Source organism: Pseudorca crassidens, chromosome 3 (assembly GCF_039906515.1).
Source record: "Pseudorca crassidens isolate mPseCra1 chromosome 3, mPseCra1.hap1, whole genome shotgun sequence".
NCBI lineage: Eukaryota > Metazoa > Chordata > Mammalia > Artiodactyla > Delphinidae > Pseudorca > Pseudorca crassidens.
Genome location: NC_090298.1, coordinates 135,429,773 through 135,445,992, shown reverse-complemented (window position 1 = coordinate 135,445,992; position 16,220 = coordinate 135,429,773). Strand labels below are relative to the sequence as shown.

Below are 16,220 nucleotides of genomic sequence, written 5' to 3'. Positions count from 1 at the left end.
TTTCTCCTTAGGTAGGTTTATTCCTAGATATTTTATTCTTTTTGTTGCAGTGGTAAATGGGAATGTTTTCTTGATTTCACTTTCAGATTTTTCATCATTAGTGTATAGGAATGCCAGAGATTTCTGTGCCTTAATTTTGTATCATGCTACATTATGAAATTAATTGATTAGTCCTAGTAGTTTTCCAATAGCATCTTTAAGATTATTTATGTATAGTATCTTGTCACCTGCAAACAGTGACAGTTTTACTTCTGCTTTCCGACTTGGAATCTTTTTCTTTTCTGATTGCTGTGGCTAAAACTTCCAAAACTGTGTTGAATAATAGTGGTGAGAGTGGGCAACCTTGTCTTGTTCCTGATCTTAGTGGAAATGGTTTCAGTTTTTCACCATTGAGAATGATGTTGGTTGTGAGTTTGTCATATATGGCCTTTATTATGTTGAGTTTAGTTCTCTCTATGCCTACTTTCTGGAGGGTTTTTTAAATCATAAATAGGTTTTGGATTTTGTCAAAAGCTTTTTCTGCATCTATTGAGATGATCATATGGTTTTTCCCCTTCAATTTGTTAATATGGTGTATCACATTGATTGAATTGTGTATATTGAAGAATCCTTGCATTGCTGGGATAAACCCCACTTGATCATGATGTATGATCCTTTCATGTGCTGTTGGACTCTGTTTGCTAGTATTTTGTTGAGGATTTTTGCATCTGTGTTCATCAGTGATATTGGCCTGTAGTTTTCTTTCTTTGTGACATCGGTGTCTGGTTTTGGTATCAGGATGTTGGTGGCCTTGTAGAATGAGTTTGGGAGTATTCCTCCCTCTGCTGTATTTTGGAAGAGTTTGAGAAAGATAGGTGTTAACTGTTCTCGAAATGTTGATAGAATTTGCCTGTGGAGCCATCTCGTCCTGGGCTTTTGTTTGTTGAAAGATTTTAAATCACAGTTTCAATTTCAGTGCTTGTGATTTGTCTGTTTACATTTTCTATTTTTTTCCTGGTTCTGCCTCGGAAGGTTGTGCTTTTCTAAAATTTATCCATTTTTTCCAAGTTGTCCATTTTATGGGCATATAGTTGCTTGCAGTAGTCTCTCATGACCCTTTGTATTTCTGCAGTGTCAGTTGTTACTTCTCCTTTTTCATTTCTAATTGTATTGATTTGAGTCTTCTCCCTTTTTTTCTTGATGACTCTGGCTAATGGTTTATCAATTTTTATATCTTTTCAAAGAACAAGCTTTTAGTTTTATTTATCTTTGCTATCATTTCCTTCATTTCTTTTTCATTTATTTCTGATCTGATCTTTATGATTTCTTTCCTTCTTCTAACTTTGAGGATTTTTTGTTCTTCTTTCTCTAATTGCTTTAGGTGTAATGTTAGGTTGTTTATTGAGATGTTTCTTGTTTCCTGAGATAGGATTGTATTGCTATAGACTTCCCTCTTAGAACTGCTTTGACTGCATCCCATAGGTTTTGGGCTGTCGTGTTTTCTTTGTCATCTGTTTCTAGGTGTTTTTTGACTTCCTCTTTGATTTATTCAGTGATCTCTTGGTTATTTAGCAGTTTATTGTTTAGCCTCTATGTATTTGTATTTTTTTACAGATTTTTTCGTGTTTTTGATATCTAGTCTCATGGTGTTGTGGTTGGAAAAGATACTTTACACGATTTCAATTTTCTTAAATATACTAAGACTTGATTTGTGATCCAAGATATGATCTATTCTGGAGAATGTTCCATGAGAACTTGAGAAGAAAGTGTATTCTGTTGTTTTTGGATGGAATGTCCTATAAATAAAAATTAAGTCCATCTTGTTTAATGTGTCATTTAAAGCTTGTGTTTCCTTATTTATTTTCATTTTGGATGATCTGTCCTTTGGTGAAAGTGGGGTGTTAAAGTCCCCTACTATTATTATGTTACTGTCAATTTCCCCTTTTATGGCTGTTAGCATTTGCCTTATGTATTGAGGTGGTCCTATGTTGGGTGCATAAATATTCATAATTGTTATATCTTCTTCTTGGATTGATCCCTTGATCATTATGTAGTGTCCTTCTTTGTCTCTTGTGTTAGTCCTTATTTTAAAGTCAATTTGTCTGATATGAGAATTGCTACTCCAGTGTTTTCTAATTTCCATTTGCATGGAATATCTTTTTCCATCCCCTCACTTTCAGTCTGTATGTATCCCTTGGTCTGATGTGGATCTCTTATGGACAGCATATATACAGGTCTTGTTGTTGTATCCATTCAGCCAGTCTGTGTCTTTTGGTTGGAGCATTTAATTCATTTACATTTAAGGTAATTATCGCTATGTATGTTCCTTTTACCATTTTCTTAATTGTTTGGGGTTTGTTATTGTAGGTCTTTTCCTTCTCTTGTGTTTCCTGCCTAGAGAAGTTCCTTTAGCACTTGTTGTAAATTTGGTTTGTTGGTGCTGAATTCTCTTAGCTTTTGCGTGTCTGTAAAAGTTTTAATTTCTCTTTTGACAATGAATGAGATCCTTGCTAGGTAAAGTAATTTTGGTTGTAGGTTTTCCCTTTCATCAGTTTAAATATGTCCTGCCACACCGTTCTGGCTTGCAGAGTTTCTGTGAAAGATCAGTGTTAACCTTATGGGGATTCCCTTGTATGTTATTTGTTGCCCTTCCCTTGCAGCTTTAATATTTTTTCTTTGTATTTAATTGTTGATAATTTGATTAATATGTGCCTTGGAGTGTTTCTCCTTGGATTTATCATGTATGGGGTTCTCTGAGCTTCCTGGACTTGATTGACTATTTCCTCTCCCATATTATGGAAGTTTTCAACTATAATCTCTTCAAATATTTTCTCAGTCCCTTTCTTTTTCTCTTCTTTTTCTGGGACCCCTATAATTCAAATGTTGGTGCATTTAATGTTGTTTCAGAGGTCTCTGAGGCTGTCCTCAATTCTTTTCATTCTTTTTTCTTTATTCTGCTCTGCAGTCCTTTTTTCCACTATTTTGTCTTCCAGGTCACTTATCCATCCTTCTGCTTCAGTTACTCTGCTATTGTTTTCTTGTAGAGAATTTTTTATTTCATTTATTGTGTTGTTCATCATTGTTTTTTTGCCCTTTAGTTCTTCTAGGTCCTTGTTAAACGTTTCTTGTATTTTCTCCATTCTATTTCCAAGATTTTGGATCATCTTTACTATTATTACTCTGAGTTCTTTTTCAGGTAGCCTGCCTGTTTCCTCTTCACTTGTTTGGTCTGGTGGGTTTTTACCTTGCTCCTTCCTCTGCTGTGTATTTCTCTGTCTTCTCATTTTGCTTCACTCACTGTGTTTGGGGTCTCCTTTTTGCAGTCTGTAGGTTTGTAGTTCCCATTGTTTTTGTTGTCTGCCCCCAGTGGCTAAGGTTGGTTCAGTGGTTTTTGTAGGCTTCTGGGTGGAGGGGACTGGTGCCTGTGTTCTCGTGGATGAGGCTGCATCTTGCCTTTCTGGTGTGCAAGACCACGTCCAGTGGTGTGTTTTGGGGTGTCTATGACCTTATTATGATTTTAGGCAGTGTCTCTGCTAATGGGTGGGGTTGTGTTCCTATCTTGCTAGTTGTTTGGCATCTTCATGTATTCTTTAGGTACACATCTGTTCATAACCCTTATATCTTCCTGATGGATTGATACTTTTATCATTATAAAAGTCCCCATATATCTCCAGCAATACTTTTTCATTTTAAATCCTTTTTATCTGATATTAGTATAGCCACACTCCAACTTATGGTTGCTATTTGAGTTATACATACATACATACATATATATATATATATATATATATATATATATATATATATATATATATATATACATACATACACACACATATATATGTATATACAATTTCAGAGATTTTTTACATGGTTATATTTTTAGTAATTCTCACCAGTTATGCTTATTTCATTGGGGAGGGGATCCACAGAGCTTCTAATGTTGCCATTACTGAAGTGGAACCCAGTTTGTAAAATGTGAGGTTTCTTTGACCATGTTTTCTTTTGTCAAGGATTTTGTCTTTATTTTTCCCTTATGAACTTTTCAAATACATTTTAACTTATGAGATAGTTTTAAAAGGCTTTGTGTGATGGGTTTGCACATGGTCTGCACTAAGGTCAGGTTGCCCAATCTCAAGAACCATATTTGTACTCAGAAAAGAGATTCAAATTCTGGGGACTGAAGCCTCAGACCAGTTGGTTCTGTTAAAATAATACAATTGAAACTAGACTGAATTCTGGACTTATCAGTGTCTTTCCTGGGGCACATATGAGGGAAGGACTTTGACCAAAATCACACCGCCTATGAAAACCAGAAATAGAAACAAGCCTTATATTCCATACTTCCTTATTGCCACCAGCGTCAGTATAGGCCTTTCACTGTGTCACCCTTTAAAAACTCATTTTTAATTTCTGAAGTAGCATGGTATTCCCTATAGGAGTATGCCATTTGAATGAGTCCCAAAGGCATGGAAAGCTTGTCCCTGTACCAGTAAGCATATAGACGCAGCCTTGTAAGCAAGATGCAGGAAATAGCCTTATGTATTGTCTGTCTTCAGCTGCCCTTGTACTTGTTTTTTCTTCCTTTAAGCTTGCCAGTTCTTCTTGGCCCTTCACCATTCTAGCTTCTGACTTTAGGACAAACTGAATAAGAGAATGAATTGTCTGCCCCCCCGGTTTCCCAAGCAAATATTTGAAGCTGCCATAGATTTTCTAGATTTTATGTTGAAAAGTAACAAACAAAAACAGCACTACCATCTGTCATCAGAGTGATGAGAAAGTGGTTGTAACACCTCTCTGAAGCAGGGCAGTTTTGCTCACTGGTGGAGGTGCATTCAGTGACAGGTTGTTGGGTGCTGTAGACCGATACATCCAGAAGGAGCCTGAGTCAACTCACTTCTGTCTTGGGTCTCAAAGAGGAAGCAGAAGGAGGGAAGGAGGGTCCTGGATGATTCTTCTTTCTTCTGGGTCTACCTCTTCTCACTCCTCCCTGATTTATCTCCCTCTGTTTCCTATGAAGCCTCCAGTATTATCTCTGCTTTCCCTCCTTCCCACTCCCCAGGGAAACTCAACTCCACTGCATCCCTAGAGACACAGAATCTCATCCCTTGTTCCCTTCTGGAATCTCACCAATGCTATCACCTTGGGCTCTGGCCAGCTGCTAATGGAGGCTGTCCTCTGCCCGGGGTTGTTGGTTCTGAAGAGAGGAAGAATGAGCTACGGAGTGGGGGAGGGGGTTAGCTGGGATCAGTTCAGACTCTTCAACAATGGGAAAATTGCAGGTTACCTCACTCATTACCTAGAAAGCAAAATTGAGTCTTAATATTCTTCTCAAGACAATGTAATTCAATCCTATATTAAGAAAGTATAGTCTCCCAGTCAGCATGACTTTGCTCCAAATGGACACAATAACCTTGACATGGTCTGTAAGGGATGTCTTGTTTCTGAGCCTGTGCTCACCTACCACATTCATTAGGAATGATAAAACCAGTGACAAATTAATTGTTTCCCATTCTATTTCATGGATGAAGGGCAGGGAGTCACCATCCATTTTCTCCCAGGTAAGTATTACTAATTTTACCATTTTATGTAAGGGAATTGTGATTCATGGATAAAAGTTAACACCTGACTAGTAAATTGCAAAACTAGGTTTTGAACTCTCACTTTCTGTCAAAAAGCCTGGTACTCTTTGCACTTCATCTAAGCTGTTTGTGAGAAGAGCCAACATAAAATGTTGAAATGAGCTCAGTAAGGTGTGGATGTAACCTTGTGATTCTTCAATACACTGGTGTGCCTTTTTGCCAGTTCCTTCAGCAAGGCATGTTCTTCACTGAGGAACCTTTATTGCTCATGTTTTTTGCTCTGTTCTGGGAGACATCTGACCTCCCTCTTCCCTTGCCTGTTTCCTTCTCACCTCTTGGAGAGGTCTTCCCGCCTCAACCCTATTCTTTCCTAACTCAGTTACCATTTTGTTTCCATAACAAATCTTCAATTTGCAATTATCTTTGTCTATTTACTAAAAAAATGTTTCCTTGTTTGTTTGTAGTTGTTATTAGCTTAAAATTTTAGGGATGGCGAGGAACTCATATGTCTCATTAACTTTGTAACCACACTACCCAGTGTCTGGCATAGAGTAAATGCCCAAACACATATTTGTTGAATAAATGAGGACATTTAAGGTTCAATTGTCAGAGAAAGGATGGGGGGAAGGCAGCTGCCATTCTTTGTGTGTCAGCCACTATGTGAATGAGCAACCATGAACATCTCTGTCCCTTTGTTTTGATGGAGATACTGAGAATCCTAAACAGGTTACACAGCTCATAACTGGTGTAGACAGGTGTCAAACCAGGCCTGTCTGTTCTTTCTCACCAACCCAGTGGAAGTTCACATTAGTAGATCAGGCAGACAAACTGGTTTTATAATGTCAGATGCAATAATTCTTTTTTTTTTTAACATCTTTATTGGGGTATAATTGCTTTACAATGGTGTGTTAGTTTCTGCTTTATAATAGAGTGAATCAGTTATACGTATACATATGTTCCCATATCTCTTCCCTCTTGCGTCTCCCTCCCTCCCACCCTCCCTATCCCACCCACCCAGGTGGTCACAAAGCACCGAGCCGATATCCCTGTGCCATGCGGCTGCTTCCCACTAGCTATCTACCTTACGTTTGGTAGTGTGTATATGTCCATGACTCTCTCTCGCCCTGTCACAGCTCCCCCTCCCCCCTCCCCATATCCTCAAGTCTGTTCTCCAGTAGGTCTGTGTTTTTATTCCTCTCTTACCCCTAGGTTCTTCATGACATTTTTTTTTCTTAAATTCCATATATATGTGTTAGCATACAGTATTTGTCTTTTTTTTTCTGACTTACTTCACTCTGTATGACAGACTCTAGGTCTATCCACCTCATTACAAATAGCTCAATTTCGTTTCTTTTTATGGTTGAGTAATATTCCATTGTATATATGTGCCACATCTTCTTTATCCATTCATCTGATGATGGGCACTTAGGTTGTTTCCATCTCTGGGCTATTGTAAATAGAGCTGCAATGAACATTTTGGTACATGACTCTTAAAATATATTTAGAGCCTGGAGTTTTTTGAGAGATGGTCATATTGAAAATGTCCTGAGATGATTACTGATTTGGTCCTAGACATTGATTTGTTGCCTGCCACAAAGAAAGCCCAGGAAAACTGTCAGTGACTGAGTTGATGGTAATCATAGCAAAATGTCCTTGGACCAAATTTATAATAGTGTATACCCCATGCAAAGAGCACCATGTGTTTCCTCTTAATCTTTATGAAAAGTTGGATATTGTGGATGTCCCTTTTCTCTCAGGTGAGGAAACTGAGACTCAGAGAACTTGCAACTAATGGTACAGGCTTAATCGATCTGTAGGTGGCAGCAGCGTGCTCTGAGGTCGGGCCCCACCTTAACCCCTGCCCTATGTGACCTGGTGTGTCCCCCTAGGCTGTTGTGTCACTGGTGCAAACTCTAGGAGCAGTAACTGTAGTGGGAGTAATCATTTTTTGGAGTCCCTACAACATGATGGATGTATACTAAGTGTCTGTCCAAGAGATCTCCTTTAACTCTCAGAATTACTCTTAAGGAGTGAGTGGCAATGCTTTTCCCATTTGACAAAAGGGGAACTCAAGACTCAGAGGCTTACCACCTTACACAGAGCATGGACTATCTCTCAGGTCATGCACATTTCTCCTGCATGGTGCCTGCAGTTAGGGACAGCAATTTCATTATTTTTAGCCTGTTCTCACGTTTCCAAGGTGGAGGAACAAGCCAGTCAACGAAAGCTTCCAGAAGCAAACATAGATGGAGAGCAGACGAAGCAGGGGTGGAGGTTCTCGACTGAACCCTTTGCTTAGCTCTCGGCTTGGACACCTGTTGGAGTTCCTGCTCTGGCCATCCTGCCCTGATGCTGCACATCTCTGCATGTTTATTCCAAAACAGAGTGGACTCTTCTAAGAACTCACCTCAAAGCTTTGTCTGCTAATGATCGAGGGAAATGGGAGAAGCCCATTTCCCACAGTGGTTCTGGTTCACACCCTAGGATAACTCTCCAGGATCCAAGTGAGTCCCAGATTGCCCCACAGAGTGGTCATAAGGACAGCCAGCCTTGTCTTCTTCTAAGGGGATAATGGAGCCAGGGTGACTGAGGTGTGCCCACTGTGCTTAGTTTAAGAGCAAAAGTTGGGATGTGTGTTGAGACCTTGTCTCTCTTGGGTCCCTGGACTTCTTGGCTAGTCAGGAGGGTTTGCTTTAGCGGGGTGTCTTCTTGTAATACCTTGTGACTGACCCCAGCCCTTGGACCCTGATAGCCCCGCAGTGATGACAGAGAGGTGACCCTGGAACAGGGAGGAGGAGAGCTGGGTAGATGTTCTCAACTCTATGGGCAGAGGCTGGTCCTACATAAGCTGTGTTGGCCCTGGTACCTGAAGACCTGGAAGAGAGGCCTCTCTGTGGCTCAGTCTCCTCATCTGTCAAAGGGATAATGATACTCATCTTGCCCAGGGCCTTGGGAGGGGCAGACCCAGGCCTGCTGTTAGTGGTCATGCACAGCCCAGCTCAGGGATTGCCACTGCATCACACAAGATCAAATGCCCCCATGGCATTACTGTTAGATGACACTGGAAAAAACACAATGGAACAGGGTAAGGATTCCAGGATGAAATAATCAGCAGGTGTTTCTTCAGTCTGTTGTTCTCTTTCTACAGATGGGAAGCTCAGGACCAGCAAGCCAGGTTAGTAAGTAACTTACGGGACATGAGGAGCAAAGTCTGTATTCAGACCCAGACCTTCCGAAAAGAATTAACATTGATCAGATTGATTTTCCGGTCTGTCCTTGGCTAGACACTGGAGCACAACACCCCCCCACCCCACCCCCCTCCACACACACCCAGGGCTGTTATCTCAAAGGCAGCGTATGTGGGCTCTTCAACTCCTCTATCCTCAGACCCTCCCCCACCCACATCCCATTGGCTGCTCCTGCTCTCACTTCCCCCACTGGGCCCTGCCAGCTGGCTATGGTGAAGATTGAATAGGATTCTGTTAGGGAGAGAGCTACCTTTGTTTTGGAAATTGCTGTTGTAGTCAGACTGATGACAGAAGAGGAAGAAAGGAGAAAACAAGAGATGGCCAGAGGCTCTGCTTGTAGAAATGACCCAAATTTTGCCTTCTCCATGAGACCAATGCAGACCTCTCTATTTAAAATTGAATCATGTGCCCCCTTTTCCCCCAGTATGGTTGATCCCTCACCTTTGCTCTTCTCTGTCTCTTTGCCAGAGCAGTCACCGCATTCTAATCTACCCTGTAATTTGCTTATTTATCGCTTTGTTTATGTCATGTCTCCCCCTCTAGACTACACTCCAGGAAGGCAAAGTCTCTGTCTCTTTGCTCAAATACCTCCCAAATGCCTGGAGTGGGCCTGATGCATGGTGGGTCCTCCAAAAATATTGAATAAATGCATGAGTTTGGGGAAAGAGGGAGAGCTGAGCCACAGACCAGCACAGAGTGAACAGCAATGAACAAGGAGTATCTTCAAGAGCAGGGATCTCTAAGGTTTAATTGTAGGCTGGAGATGTTGGTGTGATGCGTACCCCCAACCCCTGAATCCTCAGTCCCCCACCCATCCCGTGTGTGTGTGTGTGTGTGAGAGTGTGTATGAGTGTGTGCATGTGCCTGCGTGTGTGTGAGTGAGTGTGAATATCTGAAGTGGCAGGAACAGCAGGAGAGAAGGGAACTCAAATCCACATTCAAAGCCAGGAGCACACACAGCACAATGTGAGGGCGGGGCTGGGAGAATCCTGGGCTGACCTGAGCTCTCACCAACAGTGGCTGCCCAGACAGCACTGCCAGACAAACTGCCTGGGGTGTTGGAAGCTGCAGCAGCTGTAGCTGTAGGCCCCTCACTGAGGTGCATAGGGCATCCTGCAGGCAGGGACTTTGTGGTCCCTCTACCCTGTAAGTTTACCCAGTGAGTTTATCCTCGTCTTGTCTGTAGGACCCTGAGACTTAGTGAAGTTCAAACACTTTCCCAAGGGTACCTGAGACCCTTTCCCGAGCCACACAAACCCCATGTAACCTGATTCTGAGTTCTGACCCTGTCCCAGCTGTGTAACCTTGGGCAAATCTGTTATGTTTCTCTTACGTGCCTTGGTTTCCTCAGCTGTAAATGGGCTAATCAAGGTGAGAGCTTTACCAGGTTGGGATAAGGGGATGCTTGTGACACATTAACCGGTCATAGAATCCATCTGGTGGGTGACAGCCAACATGAGACAGTGCCAGGGACACACCTTGCTCTCTTGCACATTTTGCCAAAGGCAGGTCTTGACCAAAGTTTCTCCCAATTCCTGGAGGCTTCAGAGAGTTGACCAACATCATCGCTGCCTAGGATTAAGCCACCTATGTCCCTAGGGTTGGGCAGGGCCCAGTCTGGCCCAGAAGCCCCTCCCTGTAGGCAGCCGTGCTTTCTGACTGTGCAGCCACCTGCTATATAAGGGCCCTCACACACCTTCTCCAACCTTCTGCCAGGATCCACCTTCTTCGGGGCAATCTCTGGGCCAGACAGAGAAGGTAAGGGACTGGGGCTGGGCTGTGAGACAGGACCCAGCCTGGGAGAAGCTGAAAGCAGGGGAAGGGCATTCAGCGCTGGCTGGGGTCCAGGGCATTCTCCTGGCATTCTCTTGCTCCTCCAGCAGTGCCCGGGAAGGGGAAGGCTGGAGTGGAGAGGTGCTGGGGTTTGCTCTGTGTGTGTGCGTGTGTGTGTGTGTGTGTGTGTGTGTGGTGCTGCGTCCTTCTCACAGCTTCTGTGAGCTCTTGCTCCTCTGTGTAAGATGAGAACAATTGAGGTAAGAGCCTTTCAGACAGCTAAAAATGTCCAACAATAGGATGAATAGGAAGGACTTTGCAAAGGGGTGTACAGATGTACTTGGTCTCATTTTCCCTATGGGGCCCCTGCCCTGACCCCCAGCTCACTGGCTCCTCTCTTCTGCAGAGGTGGTGCACAGGGCCCTGAGTCCCACCACCTCCAAGATCTGCCTCTTCTGCTACATGTCCCTGGGTAGGGTCCTGACCTCTCTGGGCTTCCATTATTTCCCTCTGAAAATGAGGCGAATCATCAGGTCTATACCGCAGGGCTGAGGTGATGTGTGCACTTAACTGATGTGGCTGCTGTGGACTCTTTCCCCTCCTTTCTTGCCCTCCCATCTCCTCTTCCTTTACACCTACAAGGCTTGAGAGGCCCTTCCCAGGAGGCCCAACCCCTGAACCTCTCTCTCTACTGGGGTTCTGGGCCTGGAGTGGTGACTGGGCACTGGGGGATGCAGGGTGCAATGCACAGAACATCTGCCACAAGCTTCAAACCAAACATACTTAATTTTTCTCCCAGGATCTCTAACTATTGGGGTCATTAGATAATTGATGGGCTGTCTGTCTCCCTCCATTGGGGCTAATGTCTCTTTCTTTTCACCGACTCTTAATCAGTTAACTAGGGGATCATAGTGTGTGTGTGTGTGTGTGTGTGTGTGTGTGTGTGTGTGTGTGGTGTGTGTATGTATGGGTGTGGAGTGTATGTATGTGTGTGTGTGGTGTGGTGTGTATGTGGGGGAGCATGTGTATGTGGTGTGGTGAGGTGAGATGCAGGCGGTGGCTCCTAATGAAAGTCAGTTGCTCCTTAGTAAGTGGCAGCTATTATGGTACAACTCGGCTTTGGACCTGGAAGGACCCTGAATGGAGTCCCACTTTTCATCTTACAAGCTGGGTGAGCTTGGGCAGCTTCCATTATCCCTCCGTCTGCAGTTTTCTCAGCTGTGGAGTGGGCAAAAATCTTTACAGCAGCACTGTGCCCTGGGACTTGTTCCATACTTGCACTGACCAATACAGCAGCCACCAGCCACATGTGGCCACTGAGCACTGGAACATGGCTGGTGACTGAGAAACAGTACCTTTCCTTTTTATTCCTTCAATGAATCCAAAGGTAAGTAGCCACAGGTAGCTCCTGGTTACTATTCATAGTATAAATGAGCTAACGATGAATTAAGGGCTCAGTGCAGAGCCAGACATTTCCCTTCCATGCTTTTTGATACACGGGCAAATTAAAATTCTAGGAGCTCTGATTCAGGATCTTTTTTTTTAATTGAAGTATAGTTGATTTACAATGTTGTGCCACTCTCTGCTGCATAGCAAAGTGACTCAGTTATACACATATAGACATTCTTTTTTAAAAAATATTCTTTTCACTTTGTCCCAGCTGGCATGGACTTATACATACTACCAAATGTAAAATAGATAGCTAGTAGGAAGCAGCCGCATAGCACAGGGAGATCAGCTCCGTGCTGTGTGACCTCCTAGAGGGGTGGGATAGGGAGGGTGGGAGGGAGACGCAAGAGGGAGGAGATATGGGGATGTATGTATATGTATAGCTGATTCACTTTGTTATGAAGCAGAAACTAACACACCACTGTAAAGCAATTATACTCCAATAAAGATGTTAAAAAATATTCTTTTCCATTATGATTTATCACAGGATATTGAATATAGTTCCCTGTGCTATTCAGTAGGACCTTGTTGTCTATCCATCCTATATATAAGAGTGTACATCTGCTAACCCCCAACTCCCAGGATCTTAATAAATACAGCTAAACCTTAGCTATTAGATGACTTTCATGTGCAGAGAGATTGATGACAGACCAGTCAGAAGTGTGCTGGGGCTTCTGATTGAGCTCTGTAGGTTGAGCATGTCCAGGTCCGGGGCTTTGGGGGTCATGTGTGTTAGAGTCAGTGTGGTTAGAGGCCTGGGCCAAATCCAGCTCTAACCCCCCCCAGGAGTGCAACCTTGACTCTGAGTGCTTTACTTAACCTCTCTGGGGCTTGATTTCCCCTTTGAAATAAGGTGATGCTAAAAATAGTACCTGCCTGCTGGGTGGAGGAATTACATGAATCAATGCACATAAGTGCTTGGAACAAGAGTAAGTGCTCAGTATGTGCCTGCTCGTTGGAGTGGCGATGGCAGAGACAGAGCTCCTATGCATTATGTGAATGTGGCAAGATACCACCTACAGGATGGACATTATGCTCTGGGACATGAGAGCCCAGCGTTCTTCTTGGTCTCCCATCCTCAGTGGGGTTGGCAGTCATCTTTCTGCCCATTTTGTACCCATAGTGGCTCTGTAGGAAATGCCCTGGGCTGTGTTTTGTACTTGTGTGTGGATGCCTTTGCAGGCATCTAGGATTGGGAAAACCCGACTTTTGTGGGTATAAGGGCAGGGTGGAATCTACATCTTGGCTCGGTGCTCCCCGCTGAGGATGCTGATTCCTTCTGTCACAAGGATGGGCTGGGTCTGTTGAAGTTTGATTGCAATCCTAGGGACTATCACTCCCCAGCAGCCTTCTGATTCCCCAGACTGCCCTCTTTGTGTCTCTTCTGGCTTAAGGCTCCGCGGCCACAGTCCTCATCCTCAACGACATACGTCCAGCACCATGAAGGGCTTCCTCTTTGCTGGTATCATCGTCATGCTCACGGTTGCAGCTGTAGGTGAGGGAAACCACATGGCCCCCTTTTGGAATGAAGACCCCTCTTTCCACCTCACCACGGTCTTCTCACTCTTGGCGCCCTGGGATCCCCTCACGTGACCTCTCATGTCAAGGTGTGGGCAGTTGGAGGCTATGAGACCTCTCTGTGCACACTGCCCCCTGTGGTACCACTCAGTGCTGTGGGTCAAGGTTGGGTCTTCCCACTGGGGAATGGTGGACAGTGGGGATAAACTTAATGGGGGTGGCTCCACCTCACAGCTTAAAGTTTGGGGGACCCCAGAGGGAAGGGATGCCATCCTGGCTATTCTTTTACCCTGAGGTGAGTGCAGTGCTTTGGCCAGAGCACACTCTATAGATGTCTCCTGAATGTTGACGATACCGAATATCTTGTCTTCCCAGAATCCTTGAGTTGTGTGCAGTGTAATTCGTTGACAGACCCCTGTTTTGACGGAAATGCCATTGAGTGTCCCGCAAATGCCAGTATCAGCTGTACCACTTTCTTGACGAACTTTTCTCTAGGTGAGCCTGGGGGATGCTCATCATTCCCATTTCTGAAACTTGCACAGGGCAGGTGCTGGAGGGGTTGGCCAGGAAAGCAAGGCTAAGGCTGGGCTGTGCAAGGAGAGAGGGGCTCATGAAGGCGCCTCTCAGGAGGAGCAGCATGCAGGAGTCAGTAACAGTGGTAGAGCCAAGCAAGCAGACAAGCCCTGTGGCTCCTTGGAATTGCGGCACCTGACTCAGACTTCATGCTAGACCTGTATTAGTGAACGTGAGAAGCAGGGGCAGCTCTTAGCTAAATTACAAAGCAGGCAATTTGCTCTAGGTGTTTTCATTTTTCCATTTTCTGCCCCCCTTTCCCTCTTCTCGGTGTTCCTTCCTGTTCCAGATTCAACATATTTTCCCTCAGACTTCCTTCTAGGGTGTTCTGCTGGCGTGATTGTTACCTCTCTCTCAGAGCATTTTGACTTATTTTAAACTTTTTATTATGGACATTTCAAACACACACAGAAGCAGGTAGAAGACTATAATGAACTCCCGTGTAACCACCATCCTGTGTCAACAATGAACATTTTGCTATTTTTTCCCCATAGTATTTTATTTTTATTTTTAAAATTTTTATTGAAATATAGTTGATTTACAATGTTGTGTTAGTTTCAGGTGTACAGCAAAGTGATTCACACACAGACACACATATATATGAATTCTTTTCCACTTTAGGAAAATGGATTCTTTTCCATTATAGGTTATTACAAGATATTGAGTATGTTCCCTGTGCTATACAGTAGGTTCTTGTTGGTTATTTATTTTATATACAGTAGTGTGTATATTTTAATCCCAAACTCCTAATTTACCCTCTCCCCATAATATTTTAAAGCAACCCTAGATAGCATGTTATTTCCCCTATAAACACTTCACTATTCATCTCTGATAAGAACTTTTTTCCCCTTTTTATGTAACTACAATACAATTATCACACCTAAGAAAATTAGCTATAATTTAAAAATTTCTTGTAATACCCAGGCCACCTTAAAAATGTTCCAAGTGTTTCAAAGATGTATTCTAGTAGATGCATTGGAATCTGGATCCAAACAAAATCCTCACATTGCATTTTGCTGTTAGGTCTATTGTGTCTAATTTGTTTAATAATAACTAATACCACTTTCTTTGCTCAATCCCATTGATTTGTTGGAGAAATGGGGCCATTTATCCTGTAGCTGTCTTATATTCTGGCTGTGTTTGATTGCTTCTTTGTAATGTCATTTCACTTGTTCCCCTACTCCTGGTCTTTCCTGTAAACTGCACTCATGCTGTTCAGTACAACTTGCTTCAGTGATGTTAATGTCTATGTCAATGCTGTCCTATGTGGTAGCCACATGTAGCTATTGGTCACTTGAAATATGGTTAGTGTGACTGAGGACTGATTTGTAGGTGGCCACATAGAGCTCGGGCTACCATATTCGATAGCTCTGGTCTAGAAGCTTGATTGACTTCAGGTTCAACATCGTGTTGCACATAAGACCCATCACATCTACTTGTCTATATTTAGATGCTAAGACTGTTCAGTGGGTTCTGGGTGTGTCAACCTGAACCACCTACTTCTAAGCTCCCCATCAGCCTTTCACCTGGAATTTAAGCTGCTTCTCTGATAATCTCTTGCTAAACAAAGGAACTACCTCACGGAGAAGGATTTTTCTTTTTGCAGGAAACCCTCTCCAGTGTCCCCCAAACTGCATTGAGCTGAGGGTGTGTTTTCTGCCCTTGCCTAAAGCAGTTGCTCTTCAGGACCTTTGCCCTCCCTGAACGCTCTGTACCCAGGACTGACAGTCTGTGTTTGCCTTTGTGTAGGAGAAAACATCACATGGTATGAGGATAAGGCCTGCTCTGCGGATAATTGCAGCGTGGCTGAGACCTTCACAGTCCACGTATCTGCTAATGAAACCTTCCATTTTGCAAGCCAGTGTTGCCAAGGAAAGGCGTGCAATGACACCAACGACACCATAGGTGGGTGCTGGCCACATCCTTCCTCTGTCCTCCCTGCTCCGTCCCTTCCTGCGCTACCTATGGTTCTCACTCTTGGGTGGACATCTTAAGTCTAGGCACTTCAGTGAATATTTGGGTAACATTAACTGCTGACGTACAACAACTACTTGAGAAACAAATGAGGAAAACCAGCGCTACTACCATGCTTTCCCCT

General features: G+C 43.4%; 1 protein-coding gene across 4 annotated transcripts in view; it reads left to right on the top strand.

Moving 5' to 3' along the window:
• Positions 1 to 16,220, top strand: part of LYPD8 (LY6/PLAUR domain containing 8) — a 37,172-nt gene that overhangs the window by 16,324 nt on the left and 4,628 nt on the right. For 2 of the 4 annotated variants that reach the window (XM_067732427.1, XM_067732426.1), the window contains exons 1-3: positions 12,397 to 13,526; positions 13,925 to 14,044; positions 15,872 to 16,027. In XM_067732427.1, the coding sequence (XP_067588528.1) occupies positions 13,472 to 13,526; positions 13,925 to 14,044; positions 15,872 to 16,027 (331 nt within the window). In that variant the 5' untranslated portion in view covers positions 12,397 to 13,471. Of the gene's footprint in view, positions 1 to 1,927; positions 5,541 to 12,396; positions 13,527 to 13,924; positions 14,045 to 15,871; positions 16,028 to 16,220 lie in introns of those variants that run through there. The other 2 variants (XM_067732424.1, XM_067732425.1) reach the window with 2 other exon arrangements.